At 37.6% G+C, this 24,688-nt stretch overlaps 1 protein-coding gene across 2 annotated transcripts in view; it reads left to right on the top strand.

The window, feature by feature from the left end:
• The window catches only part of PSEN1 (presenilin 1), a 40,546-nt gene extending 20,118 nt beyond the window's left edge, over nt 1-20,428 (top strand). For both annotated transcript variants that reach the window (XM_081966793.1, XM_081966794.1), the window contains 7 exons: nt 1,034-1,101; nt 2,707-2,927; nt 7,727-7,825; nt 9,482-9,568; nt 10,515-10,688; nt 15,125-15,243; nt 17,172-20,428. In XM_081966793.1, coding sequence (XP_081822919.1) covers nt 1,034-1,101; nt 2,707-2,927; nt 7,727-7,825; nt 9,482-9,568; nt 10,515-10,688; nt 15,125-15,243; nt 17,172-17,327 — 924 coding nt within the window. In that variant the 3' untranslated portion in view covers nt 17,328-20,428. The remainder of the gene's footprint in view (nt 1-1,033; nt 1,102-2,706; nt 2,928-7,726; nt 7,826-9,481; nt 9,569-10,514; nt 10,689-15,124; nt 15,244-17,171) is intronic.
• Nucleotides 20,429-24,688: the final 4,260 nt, after the last annotated feature.

The following is a 24,688-nucleotide window of genomic DNA, read 5'->3' as shown; positions in this document are numbered from 1 at the left end:
TTTTTCCTAAATTTAATTTTGAAATAATGTGTAGGTTGGTTGTGTTACAGAACAATGTAATTTATAGATGGTGCAATATATGTTAAGACATTTATTATCAGAAGTATCTGTGAATATTTCTGCACCAAATTTATCGCCATAATTATCTTCATTTGTATATTGATCAAGTGTCAGTACTCTGATGGCAGCACTGGATAAAACACCATATTGTGCACTCCAAAGAATACTGTAGGTTCAGGGCTACACATGCAGATCAGACGCATCTTTAATTCTAAGCGTGAAATTTAAATTAAACAGCAGGCAATAGTTGCCAGGATCTTAGATTTTCCAGCATGATCAGATAATAGATGAGTAGAGAGCATTATGTACCCATTCCAGATGTACACTGCAGGTGGTCCTGGACTTACAATAGTTCATTTAGAGACCACTTGAAGTGACAACATCACTGAAAAAAGTGGCTTATGACCATTTTCACACTTGTGACCATTGCAGCATCCCCATGGTCAAGTAATCAAAATTCAGAAGCTTGGCAACTGGTTCATATTTATGACCGTTGCCGCATCCCCACAGTCAATTCAGACCCCTGGCAACTGACTCATATTACAGTATCCCAGGGTCCCAGGTGCTTGTGACCTTCAGACAAGCAAAGTCAATGGGGAAATCAGATCCACTTAACAACCATGCTATTAACTTAACTTCTGTGATTCGCTTAACAAACGTGGCAAGCAAGGTCATAACATAGGGCAAAACTCACTTAACAAATGTCTTGCTTAGCAACAGAAAAATTGGGCTCAATTGTGGTCGTACGTCGAGGAGTATCGGAATATAATTTCATCTCATAACCCTTTCAGAGGGGCTTTAGGATTTTAAAGGACTTTAAAAAGGGGCTCAGGACAGAGAAAGAGGGTTATAAATCCTTGGTATCTAGGTGGGACTTATGTGAAGATGTTCTAAAGTTTCAAATAGCCATTCTTGAAAGGGTCAATCTAACATCAAGTCTGAACATTAAAAATACCTTTTGTTTGTGTTTCAGGTGATCCATGGCTGGCTCATTGTTTCTTCTCTCTTTTTGCTTTTCTTTTTCTCATTTATTTACTTAGGGTAAGTACAGAAACATTTTGCTATTTAGATTTGTCAAAATGGGGGGAACAGCTTCAGGTTTTTTTAATATTAAGTAACCTTTAATCCTAGCAACTATACTAAGGTTTACATATAGGGATTACTTTTAACAATAACAAATGTTTATGATTCAAAGTTTTGTATCATTTTAAAAAATATGTGACCATTTGATTTCAGACAAAACCGCGTAGAAATCTTTTGTTCTATGTTTATACACACACACACACACACACACGTACCTATTTCTGTCAATGAATACAATGAAATTTCATTTCTTTGGGGACAGAGATGTCTATTATTTGTGGAAGTCATTTAAATGTAATAATTTGCATCATTTATGTAATGATTTCATTACGCATATAATACAGGTTGATGCAAACAAAATAGTTTTGTCATTTGTCCACTTAAATAATGACATGAGAAGAGCTATGTTTACGAAGTCCATTGTATCAAGATGTACTAAAATGAGGTTTCATTTGTACAATGAAAGCCAAATAATGCTGTAATGATGGTTCTCACACACGGGTTTTCGTTTCTGTACTCTTAATATTAGTACAGATGCTTTAGATAGAAAGATCAAGGTTTATGATGATGCGATGGTCTTTGGGAGGGAAGGAGAGAGAGAAAGAGGTCATATCCACATGGGATACTTGTATACCATGCTAAGTTCTGCATAGTTCAAGTCTCATTCCTCTCATACAGTGCATAGCAACAGAATTTTCTCCCCACTTTTCAGTGCAAATGGGCAAGTGAAAGCATAGTACAAGCAAACAACCAGATTAGTTGTTGCCAAAATGATAAATGTGTAGAACATTCCTCCCTGCCCAAAGAAGTATGGCTTTTAACCCTTTACAGGCAGCAACCAGAAAAGCAAGAGTTTGAATCTTGATAAAGACATGCATTTCACATAGATGCTTAAAGTCCTACATAAGGGCTTCATTAACTGTGCTGCAGTACATCTATTTATTAGTTCTTTGGAGTTCTTAAAAGTCTTTAAGTCTGAGAGAACTAATACAGGTTACCACAACAATTGTAATGGCAAATTGCTCTGCCTATCAGCATTGGTGAAGAAGCTGGGATAAACTTTAAACTCTGTACACAAAAGATGGTTTTAAAATTGCTGTCTTAATAAATTGAAAAAAAAACCTACCTTCAGCAACTATCAGATTGTATATTAAATCTCTCTAATTTTGGCTACCATAATTATGTTTACACACTATATGTCCCATATTGATTTCTTTTTCTGCAATGCTGTGCAGTCATTTTTATTTTCTTGTTGAACCATTTGTATTTCTGGATAACACTATTGATTTGGCATTGAAATAGTTGTTCACATCTTTACTTATCTTTTTATTTATTAAACTTCCATGCTGCCCATCTCACCTAGAGTCAGCTCTAGGCAGCTTACAACCAATCAAAGCAACAAAATAAAACATCGAAACGATAAAAATTAACACTAAAATTTACTTTTAAAACTCAAGATGGCAAGGAAAGAAGCAAAGTGCTTTATTTGAATATCACATTTTTACACTGCATGCTATTGTCAAAATCGCAAGCGCCTCTTAGTATTTTGTCTTTGTCTTTTAGGGAGGTTTTTAAGACTTATAACGTTGCCATGGATTATATTACTGTGGCACTCATGATTTGGAACTTTGGGGTGGTCGGAATGATCTGCGTTCACTGGAAAGGCCCCCTCCGTCTTCAGCAAGCCTACCTCATCATGATAAGTGCTCTAATGGCCTTGGTGTTTATAAAGTATCTTCCTGAATGGACTGCTTGGCTCATCTTGGCAGTAATCTCGGTGTATGGTAAGATTCCTCTATCCCCATTTTCAGTAAAAGCCCTTGAAAACCCTTTCCAAAAATTAGCTGGTATTCTTTTTATGTTTGGGATGCCAGATTATTTTAATGATTGGGAAGTTGCATTGTAAATCTGGATCACACCTTAAATAAGCTTTGTAGTGGGGGTGGGGGTGGGGGCTTTTGTAATATGGGTGCTTGGTTTCTCTCAATCTTGCATAAAAGCTTTTCCTGTAGGAGAGGGAGTGTATGTGAAATAAAGCAGGAATTAGGTAAAGGTTCCCCTTGCACATATGTGCTAGTCGTTCCCAACCTTAGAGGGTGGTGCTCATCTCCGTTTCAAAGCCAAAGAGCCAGTGCTTTCTGAAGACGTCTCTGAGGTCATGTGGCTGACATAACTAAATGCCGAAGGCGCATGAAGCGTTGTTCCTGTCCACCAAAGGTGGTTCCTATTTTTTTCTACTTGCATTTTTGCATGCTTTCAAACTGCTAGGTTGGCAGAAGCTGGGACAAGTAACAGGAGCTCACTCCATTACGTGGCGTTAGGGATTCGAACCGCCGAACTGCCTTATTTTAATTTTAATTTTTAATAAGGAACACTAATTTGTTCTACATAGTATGAAAAGTATCTAATATTAAAAGATGAGAGTTATCTAGTGTCTCCCTCTTATATTTGGTTATTACCTGAAAATTCCTCTCTCCTTCCCTCTCACAACTTTCACCCTCCTACCTTGGCACACAGCTCCTTGCTCCTTTTCTCTCAGAGTATTCTCTACGGTCTTTGTCAAGAGAAAATGCTAACTCTCTGGGGACAGATTTTGGTTAATTGGTCTTTGCATTCTATCCAGGACGTGTGATTCCCCTTCAAGCAAGTAGATTCCATGTTAGAGATGAATGAATGTTGATCTGGGCTGAGAGTTGATATAGTGATTCCGTGTGTATAGTTATAAAGCATAGTAGCTGCGCATCATCTTCAAAGGCTACATACTGTTATTCGGGAGCTTTTGGGGTTCCCATATGCATTTGGCTGAACAGTGTGGGAAATTAGCTAGCTGTTAAATTGCTCTTATTCTGAAAAAAAAAAGTCCTCTCAACTTTGATATTGATGGAAATTGGGATGCTGCAATACTGAAGGGTAAATGGAAACATATTTAGAGCCTCAAAATACTCAAAAGCAAAATATAATGTGGTGTGCATTTAGAATTAAAGATTGTAACCCAATTTGTTAGATTAAACAAAAATCCTTTTAATGTGGTATGTTCATTGTTTTCCTGTTTACCATCATGATGGTATTTTTTTTAAAGGAAAATATTGCGTTATACGCTTTTATGTTTTACATTTTGTAAGTATCAAAGACTTTTTGCAGTGTAAAACAGCTCTACTTTTTGAAGTATTCTTTTTCTTTCATACACACACACACACACACAAACTAACACACAGTTTGATTTTCAAGTGGGAACAAGCAGTTTGGCAGCATTTTAAGATATGCAGACAAACAAGTTTGACATACCATATACTTTTTCCCAAGTTGTAAGGAATGCAAATGAACTTGCAAAAGCATTCTTCTCCTGCATAAGTTCAGAAACAAAGGATAACCACAAAAATACAGATCTCACGTGCCATCAAATTACAGTGATTTAAAATACTATATTGTCTTAAAATTTCCTTAACATTATACAAGTGTAGTTCTTATATATTGTAAGTTTAGTAACTTTACTGACTGTTAACTTCTATAGTTAGAACAATTACCAACTGACTCTGTATAAACCTTAAAGAAAAAAAAATGTGTTTGGCAAGAGAGGTGTTTTTCCAATCTAGAAAAACCCAGGAATTTAAAACTATTGCATTTTTCCTGAGTATGAAAATGAAGTAATGACATTTAATAGGTGTCTATGCCTCATAACGTGATGTGACTCTGTAGGTGGGTACTGTTTCTTTGAAATAAAATAAAATGCTGTTTTATTCACTGGTATGTGAGCTGAACCTAAGGCCTCTCCAAGTGTTCAGATGAGATTTCAAGTCTGAAAAAAAAAACCTGTTGCAGCATTGGGTGAGGCAGTGCAAGAATGGATTCAACCTGAGAGTCTCCAGTGAAATGGAGAATTGCCATGACTTATTTAACTTCCTTATGGATCCTTGTCATAAAATGCCAAGGATATCTGAGCACCTTGTCTCCGTAGAGTTTGGTGGATGACAGTTGAATTGGAAAATTGCTTTAAGAGATAAGTAATTCTGCTATTTTTTCAGGCAAGGAAAGGTGTCCTTTTTATAATGAGACTATAGAAATGTGATTGCTACGATTTGACTTAAAATCGGGAGGGGGGCCAATCCCTGGATGGATACTTAATTTAAAAAGAAAAGAAAAGTAGTTGTATAGGAAAAAATATCCTCCCCAAAAAGGGATGATGGATGTATGCCTGCTGTTTAGGTATGTCCTAGAATGATAACAAGTAGCATATAAGGTTACAAGTAAGTTGGTATGTTTATAATGTACATAGATGAGATATAGAGATTGAGGATGATTTCATTCAGGTTAGAGTAGGTGGTCTGTTTCATAAAGCCATATCTCATGCATCCCAAAATATTACATGGCTGTATGAATGTTGATCCAGAATACATATAGGTGGATGGTATATACAGCTGAAACTCAAAAAATTAGAATATCGTGCAAAAGTTCATTTATTTCACTAATGCAAATTAAAAGGTGAAACTAATATGTGAGATAAGACTCATTAAATGCAAAGCAAGGGAGTTTAAGCCGTGATTTGTCATAATTGTGATGATTATGGCTTACAGCTCATGAAAACCCCGAATCCACCATCTCTGAAAATTAGAATATTACATGCAATCAATAAAACAAGGATTGTACATAGAACAATATCGGACCTCTAAAAAGTATAAGCATGTACTCAGTACTTGGTTTGGGCTCCTTTTGCAGCAATTACTGCCTCAATGCGGCGTGGCATGGAAGCTATCAGCCTGTGGCACTGCTGAGGTGTTATGGAAGACCAGGATGCTTCGATAGCGGCCTTCAGCTCTTCTGCATTGTTCGGTCTCACGTCTCTCATCTTTCTCTTGGCAATGCCCCATAGATTCTCTATGGGGTTCAGGTCAGACGAGTTTGCTGGCCAATCAAGCACAGTAATCCCACGGTCATTGAACCAGGTTTTGGTGCTTTTGGCAGTGTGGGCAGGTGCCAGGTCCTGCTGGAAAATGAAGTCAGCATCACCATAAAGCTCGTCTGCGGAAGGAAGCATGAAGTGCTCCAAAATCTCCTGGTAGACAGCTGCGTTGACCCTGGACTTAATGAAGCACAGTGGACCAACGCCAGCAGATGACATGGCTCCCTAAATCAACAGACTGTGGAAACTTCACACTGGACTTCAAGCATCTTGCAGTGTGTGCCTCTCCATTCTTCCTCCATACTCTGGGTTTTTGGTTTCCAAACAAGATGCAAAGGTTGCTCTCAACAGAAAAGAGGACTTTGGACCACTGAGTAACAGACCAGGTCTGTTTTTCTTTAGCCCAGGTAAGACGCTTCTGACGTTTATTGTTCAGGAGCGGCTTGACAAGAGGAATATGACATTTGAAGCCCATGTCCAGGATCCGTCTGTGTGTGGTGGCTCTTGATGCACTGACTCCAGCTTCAGTCCACTCCTCGTGAAAGTCCCCAACACTTTTCCTGACAATCCTCTCCAGGCTGCGGTCATCCCTGCTGCTTGTGCACCTTTTTCTTCCACACTTTTCCCTTCCACATAACTTTCTATTAATGTGCTTTGATAGAGCACTTTGGGAACATCCAACTTCTTTTGCAATTACCTTTTGAGGCTTTCCCTCCTTATGGAGGGTGTCAATGATGGTTTTCTGCACAACTGTTAGGTCAGCAGTCTTTCCCATGATTGTGATACCTATTGAACCAGACTGAGAGACCATTTAAAGGCTCAGGAACCCTTTGCAGGTGTTATGGCTTAATTAGCTGATTAGAGTGGGACACTTTGAGCCTAGAATATTGCATCTTTTCACAATATTCTAATTTTCTGAGATGGTGGATTTGGGTTTTTCATGAGCTGTAAGCCATAATCATCACAATTATGACAAATCACGGCTTGAACTATCTTGCTTTGCATGTAATGAATCTTATCTCATATATTAGTTTCACCTTTTAAGTTGCATTATTGAAATAAATGAACTCTTGCATGATATTGTAATTTTTCGAGTTTCACCTGTAATCAGAAACTGCTTCCCCCTCAGTTCAATTGATAAAAGCCTCTGGTAGACTAAAAAAACATATGTCAAGAGAAGGATATCATTTAGATATGATGTTTTAATTTTAAAAGTAAACACGGAATTCAGACAGGCTGTTTTCTTCTATATCCTTTATTTTCTTCGCTGAATGTCACTGTGCTAAGTCTCCTTCCAATTTTTGAAATGTCTTGTTTCGTTTTTTGTTTTTGCATTCCTGCCACTGGTTTGATTTTGATCCTTATCATGGCAGTAATGAATTCAGGATTAAAAGTAATAGTGACAGTGTTTCTGAATCAAAAGATTTATTGTAGCATGTATCTTCATGATTTTTTAATTGTTTACTATTGTAAAAATGTGGGGCATATCACAAGCTGGGCCATTAAATAGATTTGAACCAAGCAATATTTTTCCGCTACAGTCTTTTTATCAGTACACAAAATATTGTAAAGGAAGTCCCATGAAGCAGTCTAATTTATTACATTCATATTACTAAGTATTTCTTTCGGACCACGGAGGATCCATTTTTCCAGTTTTTAAAAATAATCTCAATATCTATTTTTCAGATCTGATTGCAGTATTGTCTCCCAGAGGGCCTCTTCGTATGCTAGTAGAAACAGCTCAAGAAAGAAATGAAACTTTGTTCCCAGCACTCATTTATTCATGTAAGAACGGATTATCTGATGCCTGCTTTGAACGGAGGGAAAACAATTCATCTAATTTTCTATTAAGATATGAAATGTTAGATACTGTGAGTCACAGTTCCCTTTCATAAGAAAACAGGTCTTTGTTGTGTGCTCAAAAGTTTAAAACCTGGCCTGGATAAGATGTTCCAGTTAGTAGCTTCCCTTTGACTACAGAAGCAAAAATGAGATACAGCAAAAAAAAAAAAATCTAATGTTTTAAGTATAACAAACTAATGTCACATTTTCCCATTGTGGTAACTTTGCAGTTAAGCAGAAGTTAAGCGATATACTGCACTTTTAAAGGTTTACTCTTAAAAAAGAAAAAAAAATCCTCCTACGTGATCCAAAATAGTTTGACTATTTCAGGGATTTTGATTGCTTTTATGGTACAACTAACTGATAACCCGGCATTGCCCAGGTATTTATTTAACCCAACCCTCCTTCCATGAACGTCACCGCAATTTCTAATGTTTGATTTTCCCCCTTACCAGAGGGAGCCCCCTTGTGGAGTACCGTGAAACCATTACCATAGCAACTCCACACCGCTGTATGGTAGAAGCTATTTTAAGGCAGCATGGTAGAAGCCGTTTTAAGGCACAACAGGCTCTTAACAGAACACACACCCCGAGAGATGTTAGGGGTGTCTTACCCCCACAGTATTTGTTTCCAGGGGGGTAAATAACCTGTGACCCAAGTTTGGTTGAAATTGCTCTAGGCCAGGGGTGTCCACACTTGGGAACTTTAAGACCTGTGGACTTCAACTCCCAGAATTCCCCAGCCAGCCAGGAGTTGAAGTCCACAAGTCTTAAAAGTTCCCAAGTTTGGACACCCCTGCTCTAGGCATTCCAGAGTTATGCTAGAGCATACACACACACACACACACACACACACACACACACACAGAGGATGTATCAACTGATCCTTCAGTACAGTTTTGTACTGAAATGATGCCATGACAGAACTATAAGATTAAAGAAGAGCACCTGGTTAGCTGGGTGCACATTTCAAAAAAGATCTTTTTCTAGGGTATAATATCTCTTGGGTCTGCTGTCATTTAATTACGCATTTATGCTAATAAAAAATTTTAAATACTGTTTTACAAGGGTATAATGCAATGCTTATTTTCCAGGTGGTATATATTCATTTGTTACAGTGGTACTTCGGTACTCATCATTAATTGGTTCTGGGAGGCCTGATGAGTACCTAAAACAATGAGTACCAAACATTTTTTCCCCATAAGGAATAATGTAATGGATATCAAGACAGCCAACACTGAGTTCTAGCTTGTGAACTGAGTACCAAACAAACGATAAGTGCGGGGACAAAAATTTTCACATCAAAATGAGTTGAGTACCAAATTTGATGAGTTTCAAGGCAGCCGAGTACCAAGGTACCATTGTATTAAGATTTAATAACAATGGGCACAAAGCACAAATAGAAAAAAGAAACTTTGCCGTTGTCTTCCATTTTAACAATATCTTAGATGAATTCATTGCAAGGGTCCCTGCAGTTTTCTGTGGGCACAACACAACAGAACGTTGCTAAATGCTTAAAATGTACGTATATATATATAATCACAATGTGATTAAATAGCATAAAGCAACAATAAATTAGAGGTCTTCTTTTTTCCATTAGCAACAATGATATGGCTAGTAAATATGGCTGAACAAGATCCTGAAGCCCAGAAGGGAGCGTCTAAAAATGCCACTTACAATCAGCAAGGTGAGTTTTTTTTTTAATCTTTGTGAAGTTGTGTGAGAGATGCAGAATAAGAATTGTCAAACCGTTTCATGTTAACCTTATATTTACAGAAGGGTTTTTACTATTTAAATACTGAATTTGTGTCCATCATTGAAGCATAAACAGTGCACACTGATTTGAATCCCTCTGCCAGAAAAATGTTTCCTTGTCATTTGTCCTGAGATAGTTTTATTTCCACTCACCGCCAGGAATCCTTGTAACAAGTGAGGGGAGGGAATTCTGCAAGTATTGGCTTGGGTCTTTTTTTTTCCCTAACAAGGATGCTGTTTTTAACAACGCAGCTTCTACTTTTATGCCTCAACTCCTTTTTAAAAAGAAATCTGCAGAGGCTTCCATTTAATAGCAATAGCACTTAGATTTATATACCGCTTCACAGTGCTTTTACAGCCCTCTTTAAGGGGTTTACAGTGTCAGCTTATTTCTCCCAACATTCTGGGTCTGCATTTCACCAACCTCAGAAGGATGAAAGTCTGAGTCAACCTTGAGCCGGTCAGAATCGAATAATAAATAAGTCATTAAAAAAATGAGTACAATTTAGAAAAGTCATCTTTTACAAATCTTGAAGAATGGAGAGAAAAATCTACTTCTCTCCTCTACTACACATTGTGAAATATATTTAACAACCATGTTATTAAATTAACAAGTGAAGTGATTCACTTAACAAATGTCTCACTTAGCAGCAGAAATTTTGGGCTCTGTTGTGGTCATAAGTCAAGTTACCTGTATATGCAAACATTAGGATTTGGGTGCACCCTAAACTTATTTTTCATTTGTGTAGTACTTGGTTTCTGTTAGCTTGGTTTTTGGCAGCATTTTTTTCACCAATCAACTATCATATACATATACATATAATGATGTATTTGGATGATGCGCACAAGAGTGTAGTAGAAATGCCTGTGTCTTTCAGTTACAGTGAATCAAAACCAGAATGCAGGTCCTGAGGTAGATGATGGAGGTTTCAACCCAGAATGGGAGCAGCAACGAGACAGCAGGATTGGGCCAATACAGTCAACCCATGAAACACGAGCAGCAGTGCAGGCTCTTCCCGCTAATTCCCTAGCAAGTGAGGATCCAGAAGAGAGTAAGTAACATGTATAAATAAGTATAAATCAGTTTTCCAGGCAACACAGAAATTTACAGTTGATTTAGAACAGGGGATGACAACCTTTTACTTGCTATAAAATACGTTACTTAATACCTTTGGGGTTACCTGGGCTGCAAAGGGCACGAAACCATGTCCCACAGGTAGGCAGAGGTTGGATGTTTTTAGGTAGTTTTGAAGAGATGGCTTTTTCTTTGAAAACGCCTGTCTTTGAACTTAAGCTATAATGTTCACGTTTCCCATCTCAGAATAGGGGTAAGCTGAATTCTCAGTAAGCCCAGTCAGAGAGAGAGAGAGACTCAAGGGTTTTAGAGGGGAAACTTGGGCCACAGGTTACCTATCTCAACCTTAAAATTCAATTTTCTGGCCAAATTCTGATAATTATAGAAGCAGCAGCTGTTATTTTTTAACTTTGGCTATAGCACACTTGCTATGTTATGTTCCCAAAAGTCCTTATTTAAGTCACTTAAAATGAATTGAAAACTTCTCTTGATGAATGATAGGTTAGCAAACATTCCTTGTGAGTTTGCTTTATGGAATTCAGCCAATTTACAGGAGTGAATTTCCTGGGAAGCTGTTTGAGCAGGTTTGTGTGGGTGCCCGAAGATTTCAGAGAGATAAGAAATTTAGATGTCTCGGGCTTTCGATTCTGCTTGGTGTAAAGAAACCAAGATGTGCAGAGCAAACTATTTCAATGTCCTGCTCAAGGAATGAGAATAAAGCAAAAATGCTTCATTTACTCGTAGAGCCACAAAAGGAGAGCACTCTTTAAACACACATGCAAGGAATCCATCTGTATTAGTTTCTCCTGGAAATCATGTCAAACCTTGGAATAAATGTCGCTCTCCCCATTGATATAAAAACTGACCTCTGTAATGCTGTTTGTAACAATCTATAGTCTAATGGAAAGTGTGGGCTTACTTGTTAATCAAAAACTGTTGTGAATGCAGAATGATCTGTGTAATTATATTCAGACTGACAGAAAATATGATAAGTTTAATGATCCCTTGCAACTTTATAGCCAGAATTCCTCTCAATAATGAGGTATTTTGGTAGAAGTAATGTAAGCTGCATTTTGACATGCCTGAACAGATCTCTGCCATGGTGTTCCCAAGAGTTGCTTTACCTCAGTTCCTTTTAATCACTGATGAAGCTATTTTAAAAAAATTTTCTCTGTTCTTGTCGTAGAGTTTATGCTAAGTTTTAATTTTACGAAATTCATTGCTCTGGTCTTTTGAAAAAGAACAGATTGCTAGTTCATATTTTCTGCATCATAATTATATCTATTTTTGGTTCATTTGTTCATATCTTTGTTCTGCCAAAGATGCTTATGACCTTGAAAAAGTTGTAGGGAAACGTGTTCCATGCAACCTTCAATTTCCCTTTTTCAGATGGATACTCTTTGTACAAAGGATGTGCAAACTACTCTATGCGCAAACAGTAATAAAAATCCAAGATTGAACACTTTCCTTTTCAGAACATACACAGATATAGGCGGTGGCAGGGAATATGGAGCAAAGAGAGAAAGGCTTTAGGGAAATCCAAGGCTAGTAAGATATGCTGCACTAGGATACCAGCAGTGGGGGGAGGTTTGGGTACATCTGGGTAAACGGGGTGATGAAATTTGCCATGCTGTGATCATGTCCTTATTGATTAGACCTTTTGGGTGAAGGACAAGGGACATGAACCAGTATATGTGTCAATGGTAACAGATCAAGGGAGATTCAATACTGAATGTATTGAATCCCTGACCAGGTGAAATCCTTTGTCAGTCTTAAAATGAGAGTTTCCTCTTTGCAAGACACTAAGTTCTATAGCAAATTAGCTTTACATAGAACAGATGCTATCAATGTAGAAGGCAGCTATCCTATTTTGGCTGACAGTGATCTTCCAAGCAATTGTCATCAGAGACCTTTGCTCCAGTATTCATTCTGGCATTAACTACTATATGCTACCAAGAAAATGTGCTGATAAACTGCTTCTGTGACATCTAGTCTCTAGACTGAGATTCTCAAACAGCTGTACTATTCCTGTGTATAATTTGTGTTGTTTTTTTTTTGTTTTGTTTTATTAGAAATCTAAATCTTAATTTGAGCATTCTGGTGAGAGCTCAAGAAGATAGCTCATAGGAAACCTGTTCTGTACCAGTTGTCTTAAGGCTGTGATGGCGAATCTATGGCACGCGTGCCCCAGGTGGCACGCAGAGTCTTCTCTGTGGGCGTGGGCGCCATCGCCAGCTGCTCTTCTGAGTTCCTTTATGCGCACGCGTGACAGTTGGTCCAGTGCACAGTCAGCGGCCAGCTGCTCTCTTCCGGGTTCCTGTGCTCCGGTGTGCGTATGCGCGCATGCGCACTCCAGTTTCGGCACTCGGTGCCAAAAAGGTTAACCATCACTGTCTTAAGGGCACTGACAACTTCTCAGTATGGAATATATTCAGTGAGTATCATTCTGAGAAGAGGTGGCTCAGTTTAGTTCTAATTAATATCAGACACCTATCCTAGAATTGCAGTAGATCTGGTAGCTTTTTGTTGTCATGCACGGCTTCACTTTTCAAAATTAGTTGAGAAGATGATCCTTTTTTCCATGTAAAGATACAGGTCTTGGTGCATATTGCCTAGTTTACTCAAGATTTCATCTTTAGAACTGTAGTACTCCTTTTCTGTAATCTTCCTTGTATAGTTTAGTTCTGTCAGAGGCCACGGCTTCAGTACTTTTGCTCTGGACAGTCTTTTCTGGTTCTGATTTCATAATTCCAATGACACCAGTGCACCCCTTGCTTTCACAGGAGGGCCAGAGACCCATGATTATTGCGATCATTGCACACTTGGGCTGATGGCTTTTCATTTCCACAATCATGTACAATTTTTCCTTCCACTTTGGAGGTGATTATTATGCATCAGTAAACTTTCATAATCAATCAAGGATGTACTTTAGAATTCCAAACATTATGATAGTGCTTAAGAATTTAGGATGGAAATCAAGATCCCTTTTGTTTTATGTTAATTGACTGTTTACTTCTAAGTAGGTGGAAACTAATCAAGGATAGAAGCAACTTAGAACTGAGGAGAAACTTCCTGACAGTTAGAACAATTAATCAGTGGAACAGCTTGCCTCCAGAAGTTGTGAATGCCCCAACACTGGAAGTCTTTAAGAAGATGTTGGATAGCCATTTGCCTGAAACGGTATAGGGTTTCCTGCCTAGGCAGGGGGTTGGACTAGAAGACCTCCAAGGTCCCTTCCAACTCTGCCATTGTATTGTATTGTATTGTATTTGCAAGTGCTGCCAAGCTGTTCATTATCGTACAAATAAAGGCAATAGATCAGTTGATAACCTGTAAACATAGGTTTAATTATAAAAATGCACTGTCAGTAGATACATATATCTTAAAACATAATAAGAATTTTGTAGGAGACATTGAGGCAGGTATATGCTCTTACACGTGACAATCTATCATTTTGAGCACAAAATGTGCAATTTACCCATGTTTTTCCATCTGCAGAAAAACAGAAGTTGTTTTTCACTATAAAGTTGTAATAAATGCCATTTCATTGGCTTTAACAAAGACCAATTTCCTTGATAACAGCATCAAAAGGGCAAAAGGATTAAGAGGAATCTTGTAGGCAGTATTTAGAAGCCTATTAGGTGTTTTGTGTAATAAAAAGGAAAAGCAATAATGGCAGGATTTGTCCAATATAGTTGCATTCTCTGCTTCTGAGCAACAGCAGGGAGGGGATAGATTGCAATCCCCGGACTGTTTTTCCATTTGGGTTCAACAATCATCAACAGTGTACCGGAACTAGCTCATAGCGGGTGGTGAGAACCAATTGTTAAATTTTCAGGAATTTTGGATGCTGGTTGAAGCAAAGCTGAGCTGTGATGCCTGTTGTGCAAATCAGCTCTTCTGTGACTAAGGGTGTGGAGGTAGCCCTGGAATTGGCAGAGCCAGTTCTTAAACACTTACTGGCAGACAACTGGTTAGCACCGTATTTTAAAATATGATTCCTAATCAGTTGTCCTTGACAGGCAATTGAATCTCAGTTTCTTAAGACAAAATATGAAAACAATATTTTTTTGCCAACAGTGTGCATTGCTTCTTCCTTCACACGCTTTGCTCGAGACAGCAAAGCGGTTTCATAGCCAAAAGATTTATTTATATCTTCGTTTACTTTCCAACTTATTTTTCTTCATTAATCCATTTGAAATGTGGTAGCTAAAAATATGTCCTGAGGTTTGTTCAGATACAAACATGTAGAGAACATCTCTAATTGAACGGATAGCAAAAAAAAAATATAGTACCACACTTTTAAATGTTCCATTTCTTCTTGGTCTTAATAAATGCACCGTGACTAAACGTAAGTTGCTTCATACAATGGTTTTAATTTCTAACTAGAAGGGTTTTTTCCCCCTTTGGCAGGAGGAGTTAAGCTTGGCTTAGGAGATTTCATTTTCTACAGTGTTCTAGTTGGCAAAGCTTCAGCAACAGCCAGTGGAGACTGGAACACAACTTTAGCCTGTTTTGTAGCCATTTTAATTGTGAGTATATTTCCCCTTCTCTTGTTTGATGCCGTAACTCAGAAGTCTTCAAACTTGGCAACTTTAAGACTTGTGGACTTCAACTTAACAAGTCTTAAAGTTGCCAAGTTTGGGGACCCTTGCCGTAACTAGTTAAAATATGCAGTAATGCTCTTCCTTAGGAATTGTTTAAATGTATCAACTGGACAACTTGAGGATTTTTTTTCTTGCAGGTTTTTCTTTCTGTCTTTTTTAATGAATTATACAGTATTTCCAGCATGGATATCTGATAATTCCTCTCATCTCTCTGATAGATGGATGATAGTTTCTGAATTTTATCTCCACTTTCACAAGAAAAAGGGAAGTAAAAATCCTTGTCAGTTCTGACTAGAAAAATACCATTCGCTAATAAGATGTTGTAGAAAAAGCTCAGCCTTTCCGAGAAGCATCCATCTAGAGAAATTGCTAGTTGCTGGATTGGAATGATGCCCAGACTTGAAAGTGAAAATCGGAACTCTTACCTCAGAGAAGGAGGGGCAAGAGAAAGAAAGTTTTCCTCTCTTACTCTTTTAAAAAGCAAAGTCACCGGAACAGACGTACGTGCAATCCCTTCAGGGGGATCACCATACAGGACCTGCCAGTGACACAGAATTGTAGAACCTGGAACAATGAACCTGATGCTTAGAGTTGGTCATAATTTGTTTTAATATTGTCAGGTGCTTCTGTCAGGAATTTCTTGAAAGACGTTAGGCAATAATAAGTTTGAACAGATTTTTGTGTGTAGTCTTTCTTACTATTTTGATTTGAGATAATGGTGTTTTCCTAATAAAGGAAGCCATAAAAAAAACCTAGACACATCAGTGGTGTAGGACATGTGTTCCAAGGGAAAGGCACAAGAGTTCCAATTGCAAACACCATTTGGTTAAGAGGACAAACACCGGTAGCTAAATCCTGTGTATTTGGAATTACCAAATTATTTTTAATAAAAATTGCATTTCATAGTTAAAGGTAAAGGTTCCCCTCGCACATATGTGCTAGTCGTTCCCAACTCTAGGGGGTGGTGGTGCTCATCTCCATTTCAAAGCTAGAGAGCTGTCGCTGTGCACAGATGTCTCTGTGGTCATGTGGCCGGCATGACTAAACACCGAAGGCACACAGAACGCTGCTACAGAGCTCACTCTGTCGCACGTCACTAGGGATTCGAACCGCCGAACTTTCTGATCATCAAGCTCAGCGTCTTAGCCACTGAGCCTCAGTACTGTCCAAAATTACTAAAACTCTTGCTTCCATGATAGACTATTCAACTCTTAATGAAAATGTGGGTGACTAGTTGTCTGCTTATAGCAGAAATGTCTACATATGGGGTGGTAAAAGAAGTCACAATGCTAGGTATGATTTAAACCTCCTGTCTTTTCAACATGAATTGTATACATCACACCCACAGCTGTGCCTGCCATCTTGACATACATGCAGATGACTCCTGGCTTGTAGTATGATAGAAATTAACCATCCAGTTTTATAAAATGCTTGGTGGGTTGCTTCTGATGTTTAGAGGAGAGTCTTTTTCCCCATTATCATAGAATTTCTCACAGCGAATTTAGGCATGTCTATCTTATTGGTTGAAAAAAAAGGTTTTCTACCCACTAAAGACTCCTGTGTCTCTCCAGATCCCTTGTAAACAGTTCTCTGCTATTCAGCACAGTGACAGAGGTGACAGAATGGAAATGTGGTTTAAAAAAATCTGCCTCGCTGCAATTTACATGGCAATTTCTACATTTTGATTTTCTCACCTCGTTTATGAACAATCCTTGTTGGCAGTTAGTTTATCTCTGAAGGACATCCAGGATAGATTGTTGTCTCTGGAAGCAGGCAACTATCCAATACTTTGACATAAGAGCTCTTCCATACTGTATAACTTATGTGTGTTTTCTCTCTCTTTTTATTCCTAGGGCCTGTGCCTTACCCTGTTGCTACTTGCCATTTTTAAAAAGGCCTTACCAGCTCTTCCAATTTCTATCACATTTGGGCTAGTTTTCTATTTTGCCACAGATAACTTGGTGCAGCCTTTTATGGACGAATTAGCTTTCCATCAATTTTATATCTAGCACCTTTTCAGCTGACCCACCTGCGGACATTTTATTGAATTTAGCAAATAAAGGAGGGCGAAACTATCTTCCCCACATTTCCTAAAACAGCTGCTATGCTGGGCATTACTGGATTCTTCTTTGTAAAAATGGTCTCTTCGCCTGTGGGTTTTCTGCCATTTGACTGCAGTCAGTTGCATCTCCTTCAAAGAACAGTCTGCACAAAAAATGCCGTTGTCTTTCACCAGCAGCTCAGATGGATTGCTCAGCCTGGGGTTCCACCTTGCACCAACCAAGAATGCTGAGGATTCATCCACTGTTAAGCGGTATGAAGCTGAACTGCCTGAGAAGTGACAGCTCTTGTTAGCCTGAGTCCACTCAGAGAAGAGCAATTGGGAGGAAAGAATGTGATCTTTTTTGGGAGGGGGGGGCGAAATCAAGCAAATAATGTCTTGCACTTTGTGTTAGGTTTTTTTTTCTTTATTTCCAATTCTAATTGTCATACTTGCAGAATAGCCTATATGCTCTTTGCCAGATCAACACACACACACACATTCTTCTGCTGAAATTTTTTTGGGGGAATTTGTGGTACAATAGGCATATCCTGGGGATCTTTTGTGTAAAAAACAAAATCTCCTTTTTTATTAAGCTATGTAATCTATTTCTTGATATCTCCCCCCTCTTAAAGTATGCTGAATATTCTTTCAGCTTTCAGGTGAGTCTTATCATTTATACCAACGAAGAGGTAAGAAATTAAAAACTATCAAACAGCAGAATATTGCAATGAAATCCTCATTTTTAACAACAAAAACAAAAAAACCTGACTTCATTTTTTTTTTGAAACTTTTTAAAATAAATCCTTGGGACCATTTTATTTAAAAAAAAATGTATATATGCATGCAGGTTGCAGTATAAAAGTAAAAAAGAAAGATACGTACTATTTAACTCTCTCCCAGGCCAAAGTGAAGCCATCTTGTGGGAACGAAAAGTACATCTCAATTGAACATACCTATGGAATTGTCGTAAGTTCTATAATGATTATCATGTAGTTTAGCCTTGCTCATAAAATCATTCAGAAAAATATGTGGGGTGGGGAAGGCCGCATAGGAAGAGTAACTTAAATTTACTGTGCAACAGGTGTTCCTTGTTCAAAATATCATTCCAGAAATTTCCTAATGGGGATTTCTGTTGATGTCCCCCTTCACTCAAACACCAAAAAAAAAAAACCCATCAGTAATTGGGTGCTTTCCTTGAAACCCAATCGCATATATTGCTTTTCCTTATTCAACACATGTTGAGAATGTCATATTTTAGGCCTCAGAGAAAATCGGAGCATTTCTACATATCTGCCAAGCTTGTCCTAAAGCACTGAATAGCATCCAGCTACCTATTACATTTGGTCAATAAAATTTGAAATTTATCTATTCATGTATACCCCACACACAATGTTACGTTACTATTTTGCTCGTACTGATACTTACTTGGGCGTCTTTCTTTGGTTTGTGAAGCTGGGATTGTAAATAGAAGACTACCAAAGGAGACTACCAAAGTCTGGTACTACTGCTAAGCTCATCTGAGCACTCTTAGTGACATTGCAAGTCTGCCGTGCAACTGCTGAGAATTTTATTGCAGAGATCATTTGAGCCTGATCATCCTACAGGTTGTTTGTTATCCACTCATTGAACCCTTCAGTCAGCCATTACAGAAGTCCATATAAGCTTTCCACATGAAAACATATTTATAAAAAAAGTAGGAATCTCTACTGGCTTATTGAGCCTTTTTTAAGTCCTAATTCTGAAGGTGTGAAACTGGCCATTTCTCCAACATAATGTCGTCTTTGTGTTTTGAGATTTCTAGAATGTTGCCAACAGCATAGACTGCAAACACATGTAATAATTTAGAGCAGAATTGCCTCTCCTAGGCATATTCATTTCAGTGAAGGACCTGCCATATAGGTCCACACATGTCATCTCAAATTTTGCAGATGTGAACTCCCTTATCTCTTTGAGAACTGAATCATTGTCCTACAGAACCTTAAATATGAGCATGTGTCTGCTTTACCCAAAATTACAAGGGCCAGTGGAGCTTAACAAACATAATCAACCCTAATATTAAATAACACCAAGTATTCCCTGTGGGTTTTGAGTATGCATCTATGAAATGCAAACAGGTTCACAAAAAATGCTTGTTGCAAGAGTTAAACGACTCAAAAGCAACCACTTTGGACATTTAGCAAGTATCAACTTGACTACAAATAATTATGACTCAATTTCATGCTTCCTGGAAATCAGTTTGGAAACATTTAGACATCAATACCTTCAGAAAAGCCACTCTGTATGTAGATACTGTGTTGATCAGGCCCATAAGAGTTGCCTTAAGAATCCCTTAATACAGGATAACTTCTGTTACCATCACATTGTTTCTGATGGTTATGGGACTATTTAACAGAAGCTTGCAAGTCAAAAAGTTAAAAAAATTATAACATGAAAGCGAGATTCTTGTACTTTTTTTCCCATTGGGCTTTAGAGAGATTGTAAATGAAAGCTGTTACTATCTATAGCAGGATTTGAAATGTCCTAATTTTCACTAATGTTTGATATACGATCAGTGTGGTGTATTCAAATGCTAGTAATTACCTAACTTCTAAGGGCTGTAGTAAGCTGAAAAGCGGAATATTTTAGTATAAAGCATAATTTGGATGTCTTCAAAAGGGATGTTCCAGCTGAGATTCTACTGTATTGTACATGTTGCTGATGCAGCAAGAGAAACAATAGAATGCATTAGGGAAAGATTTTTAGGAACGATACGTGAAGACAGATCACTTTTATTAATAAATTACTTTTGCAGTAATGCATAAAGATCATCTACGAGGAATCCATAGCACACAAACCTGTACAGAGGTGTGATTTTGTCTAGTATTATACGTTTACAAGTAAAAATAGTGAAAATGCAATAGAATTGGATTTTTAGTCCTTTTTATTTTGTTTTTCAGACACTGGTTTGTTGATTATACAAAATTAATGTGAATAAGCTTTTTAAAAACATCTTTTCAAGATTTAATTTTGACAGGTTGCTATTTTCCTTGTATTTATCAATTATTAATAAATAACGCATGAATCCAATGGTTTTTTTATTCATTGTGCTGCCCTGTTTCCCTGAAAATAAGAACTCTCCGGATAATAAGCCCAATGAGGCTTTTGAGTGCATGCGCTAAAATAAGCCCTCTCCAAAAATATTGCACCACAGCAGCAGCCATGAGGTGACCACTCTCGCCGTCTCCTGCACTTCAAAAATAATAAGACCTCCCCAAAAATAAGACCAAGCACTTATTTTGGGGGTCAAAGGAAAATAAGACCCTGTCATATTTTCGGGGAACACACATTGCTTAATTTCTTCCCTGACCTCTTCCTGGTAAGGAATAAATACATTTTTTTAAACTGAGGATATTCTATTCATGTATATGTATGGAGATATTTGTTTCAATTCAAGTAGATTAAAGTCATAAAACATTGCTAAATTACCAGCTGCAGTGATTCACTTAACAACTGTGGCAAGAAAGGTCATAATACGGGGGCAAAACTCATTTAACAACTCGCTTAGCAACAGAAATTTTGAGCTCAATTATGGTACTGCCCAAAGCCAAAACTTGGAAGTTCTTTCTTAAACTGTTTGGCATGTTAGCCCCACCTGCACTGTAATTATTGTGATTATGTAAGTAAACAAGCATAAAAATGAATTGAAAGTTTGAAATCCTAATCATAACATTAATAATTCTAGAACTGAATTTAAGACAGCACATAATGTAGGATCTGATTTTAAAATTTGCAGCTAAGAATCCAAATACAGATGTGTTTATTATAACTTATCCCAAAGGAATTGTTTTCAACGCTTTTTACAAAATCCATGTATGAAAGCTGCTTCTTTAGAGACCCTGATTTAACCCATTATTCTGAAACTACAGGAGACATAATTAAGACTGAAAAGCTATTTGCATTGAACAACGAAAATAGATTTATTAGGACAAAACATATAGGTCATGATAAAAATGCTTAATATAGACTCTTAAATATCAAAAACTGTGTTTATATTTTTCCCTCCTAATATATAAACATAGTGCCAATAAAAGTAACTTTCATTATTTATATATAATATGGAATGGTTTCAGACTAGGGCAAATTTATCCTCTCCATATTCAATACCGCAAGAGGATAGAATCCAAACAACTTCAGGACACAATCTTTCTCACTGAGCCAAAGAAAATCACTTCTAAGGAACGAATGGAATTAACACTGTTCAGCAATGTAACCCTATCCATGTTGACCCAAAAATAGACCTTTTGAAGTTTTGTGCAACTTACATAAGTGTGTAGTAGCGCAAAGCAAGTTTTTTGTTGTAGGGAGAATTGTATGTACAATACTGATTCCCACAAAATTGTTTATGACCTGTACAAGAAAATTATAGTCAAATACTATTTCTTCGGTATACAATTGGAACTCATCCTGCAAGGTAAAATGTTACAGCTCTTCCAGGGTATTAGGACAGCAGTATAGTGTGTCTTCTCTACCAATAATGAGTTTGAACATCCATCCAAGCTCTTTTGGAGCTACATTATACCCTGATTTTTCAGGATAGTGATGAAGTACAATAAAATACTGTCCAAAATTGTCAGTAAAGTATATACTTGACATCATAAATTTGGGAAGTCTTTTGCTAATTTGGTTTCTTTGGTTAATTTGGTTTTTTGTATCCAACACAGTTGGATACCATACTGAACATAGAACACAGAATATTACAGTTGGGAGGGACCTTGAAGGTTTTCTCATCCAATCCCCTGATCTAAGCAGGAGGCCGTATACCATTTCAGGCAAGTAGTCTCTTTTTGAAAGCCTCCAGTGATGGAGTACCCATAATTTCTGAAGGCACGTTATTCCATTAGGCTAATTGCTCTAACCATTAGGAATTTTCTTAGTTCTCAGTTGCGTCTCTCCTTGGTTAGTTTCCGTCCATTAGTTCTTTTCTTGCCTTCTGGTGGTTTGAATAATAGTTTGAGCCCCTCAAATATTGGAACACTGCTATCATCCCCTAAGTCAGAGGTCTCCAATCTTAGTAAATTTAAGACTTGTGGACTTCAACCCCCGGAATTCTGCAGCCAGCATGGCTGACTGGGGGATTCTGGGAGTTGAAGTCCACAGGTCTTAAAATGGCCAAGATTGGACCCTCTTGCCCTAAGCCTTCTTTTCATTAGACTAGACATAATTCCTGTAATTATGTCCCTCGTATGTTTTAGCCTCCAGTCCCCTAATCATTCTTGTTGCTGTTCTCTGCAAATTCTCCAGAGTCTCAACATCTTTTTTATATTGTGGTGACTAGAACTGGATGGAGTATTCCAAGTGGGGCCTTACTGAGGCTTTGTAAAGTGGTACTAGAAACATTCTGTACATTGGTTAGTTGACTAACTTTTCTGTTGTGATATTTCAGTTCATGCTACCAAAGAGTATACATAAATTGATTGAAATTGTATCTTTTGTGATGATAAATATTATTTCTATTTATCCGATTCTGCTTGGACAAGGCAGATGAATTTTTTAAGCATTTTTTTCTTATATAATAATATGTTTTGTAGCTCTGAGTTTAGCATTTTCAAATTATACTGTTTTTAAGATGACGTGTTTGTGTATAAAAATTTTAATTGATATTTTTCTGCACATTATTCCAGGCGTCTGATAGGTAGACAATACAATTTACATATTTAATTAATAAATCAGATCAGAAGTTGTAAGTTGTATTTTCATTTGCAAAAGTAATGCTATGATTTCATCAATACATCATCTTACTATGTAGTAATTCTTGGCAAGGAAAACCAATAATTCACTTTTACATGATCTAAATTATGCTTAACTATAAATAAGCTTATCTTCCTCCATATAAATATCCTCTTTAGGGAGCAGACACTCCCTAAACACACTTTTAGCCAGTTTTCACCTTCTACTTAAGAAGTAGCTGGAAATGGTTGCTTACTAAGTAAAATGCATTAAGTAAGCAAATCAGGAATCTTTCCATGACAGAATCATAGAGTTGGAAGTACCGTTAGGTCATCAAGTTTAACTTTTGCTTAGTTGTGGGATCCCAATTAAAATAACCCCAATAGCCCCTGCCAGAACACTTTTATTGAAACTGAACCCACACATGCTTTTTCTGCTGCTCTACGCTATGCTAAGCATTGCACATTCAACTTATCTATTTTTAATGTTGATTGAGGTAATTTAAATTCCTTCTTATCCTGTAAGGCAGGGGTGTCCAAACTTGGGAACTTTAAGACTTGTGGACTTCAACTCCCAGAATTCCCCAGCTGGCTGGGAAATTCTGGGAGTTGAAGTCCACAAGTCTTAAAGTTCCCAAGTTTGGACACCCCTGCTGTAAGGGAACATTGATAGAGCTAACAATCTCTGTAAAACACTATTCAGTAATCAAATGAACCAATCGCTAGTTAGAAAATCCCAGGAAATATTAAAACATATGCTCTCTGCTGTCCTAGTGTTTTTATTTCTGCATTTCTTTCTGAACCTAAGGTAATTATGGACTAAAAAAATTCACAAGGAACATCAAATAAAAACCAGTGGAGAATATATGATGCCTTGTTTGACACGAGCTACAAAGCTGTAATTCTCAGGTACTGAATTCCCGGATCCTATGAACTACATAAACATACAGTCACCAACTTATCTAAACTATTTTAAGAGCAAAACTGGACTGTTGTCATAGCAACAGCCAATCCTTTTCATCTCACTTCCTGGATCTTGGATAACACACTTTGGAGGCATGTTGGCACTGATAGGCTGTGTGAAAGGCAAGTCAACTGATGAGAGACCTCATCGCTTCACCTAATAGAAGAATAGTAATATATATTAAGTAATATAATAGTAATATATTAAGAATAGAAATAGATATTCTGCCTAAGCAAATGCAGAAGTGGGCAGGAAGATCAGGGACCCCTAATAAAATGATATATACATTCCAGGCCAGGAAAGACTTTTCACTCTCAGTGGTTTAACCATAAAAACATCTGGAAGGCTTCCTTCATCTCTTCCTAACAGCTAAAGTGGAGAGAGATTGGGAGGAAAACCAGTGGGGAATATATCTTCTTTATGTGCACTTAGAGGAGTGCAAGTTTAATCATTCTGGCATATGACTCACAGGGTGTTGTACATAATTGGCTTGGTCCCTGGAGCCATATTTTTGCTTCTGCTTCATTATTCTCTGCAAGCGACTGCTTTACACCCAATTCTGCTTGGGAAGTCCCTGGGTCTCAGCAAAGCAAAACCAGAGCGGAACTAAAATGACTTTTTGTTAGAACATTGCTGAGATATTTATTTTCTCACTGT

The sequence above is a fragment of the Natrix helvetica genome (genome assembly GCF_964273705.1).
Source record: "Natrix helvetica genome assembly, chromosome: 1".
Lineage (NCBI taxonomy): Eukaryota > Metazoa > Chordata > Lepidosauria > Squamata > Natricidae > Natrix > Natrix helvetica.
Note: the sequence above shows the minus strand (reverse complement) of the source record. Positions and strands in the feature narration are given on the sequence as shown.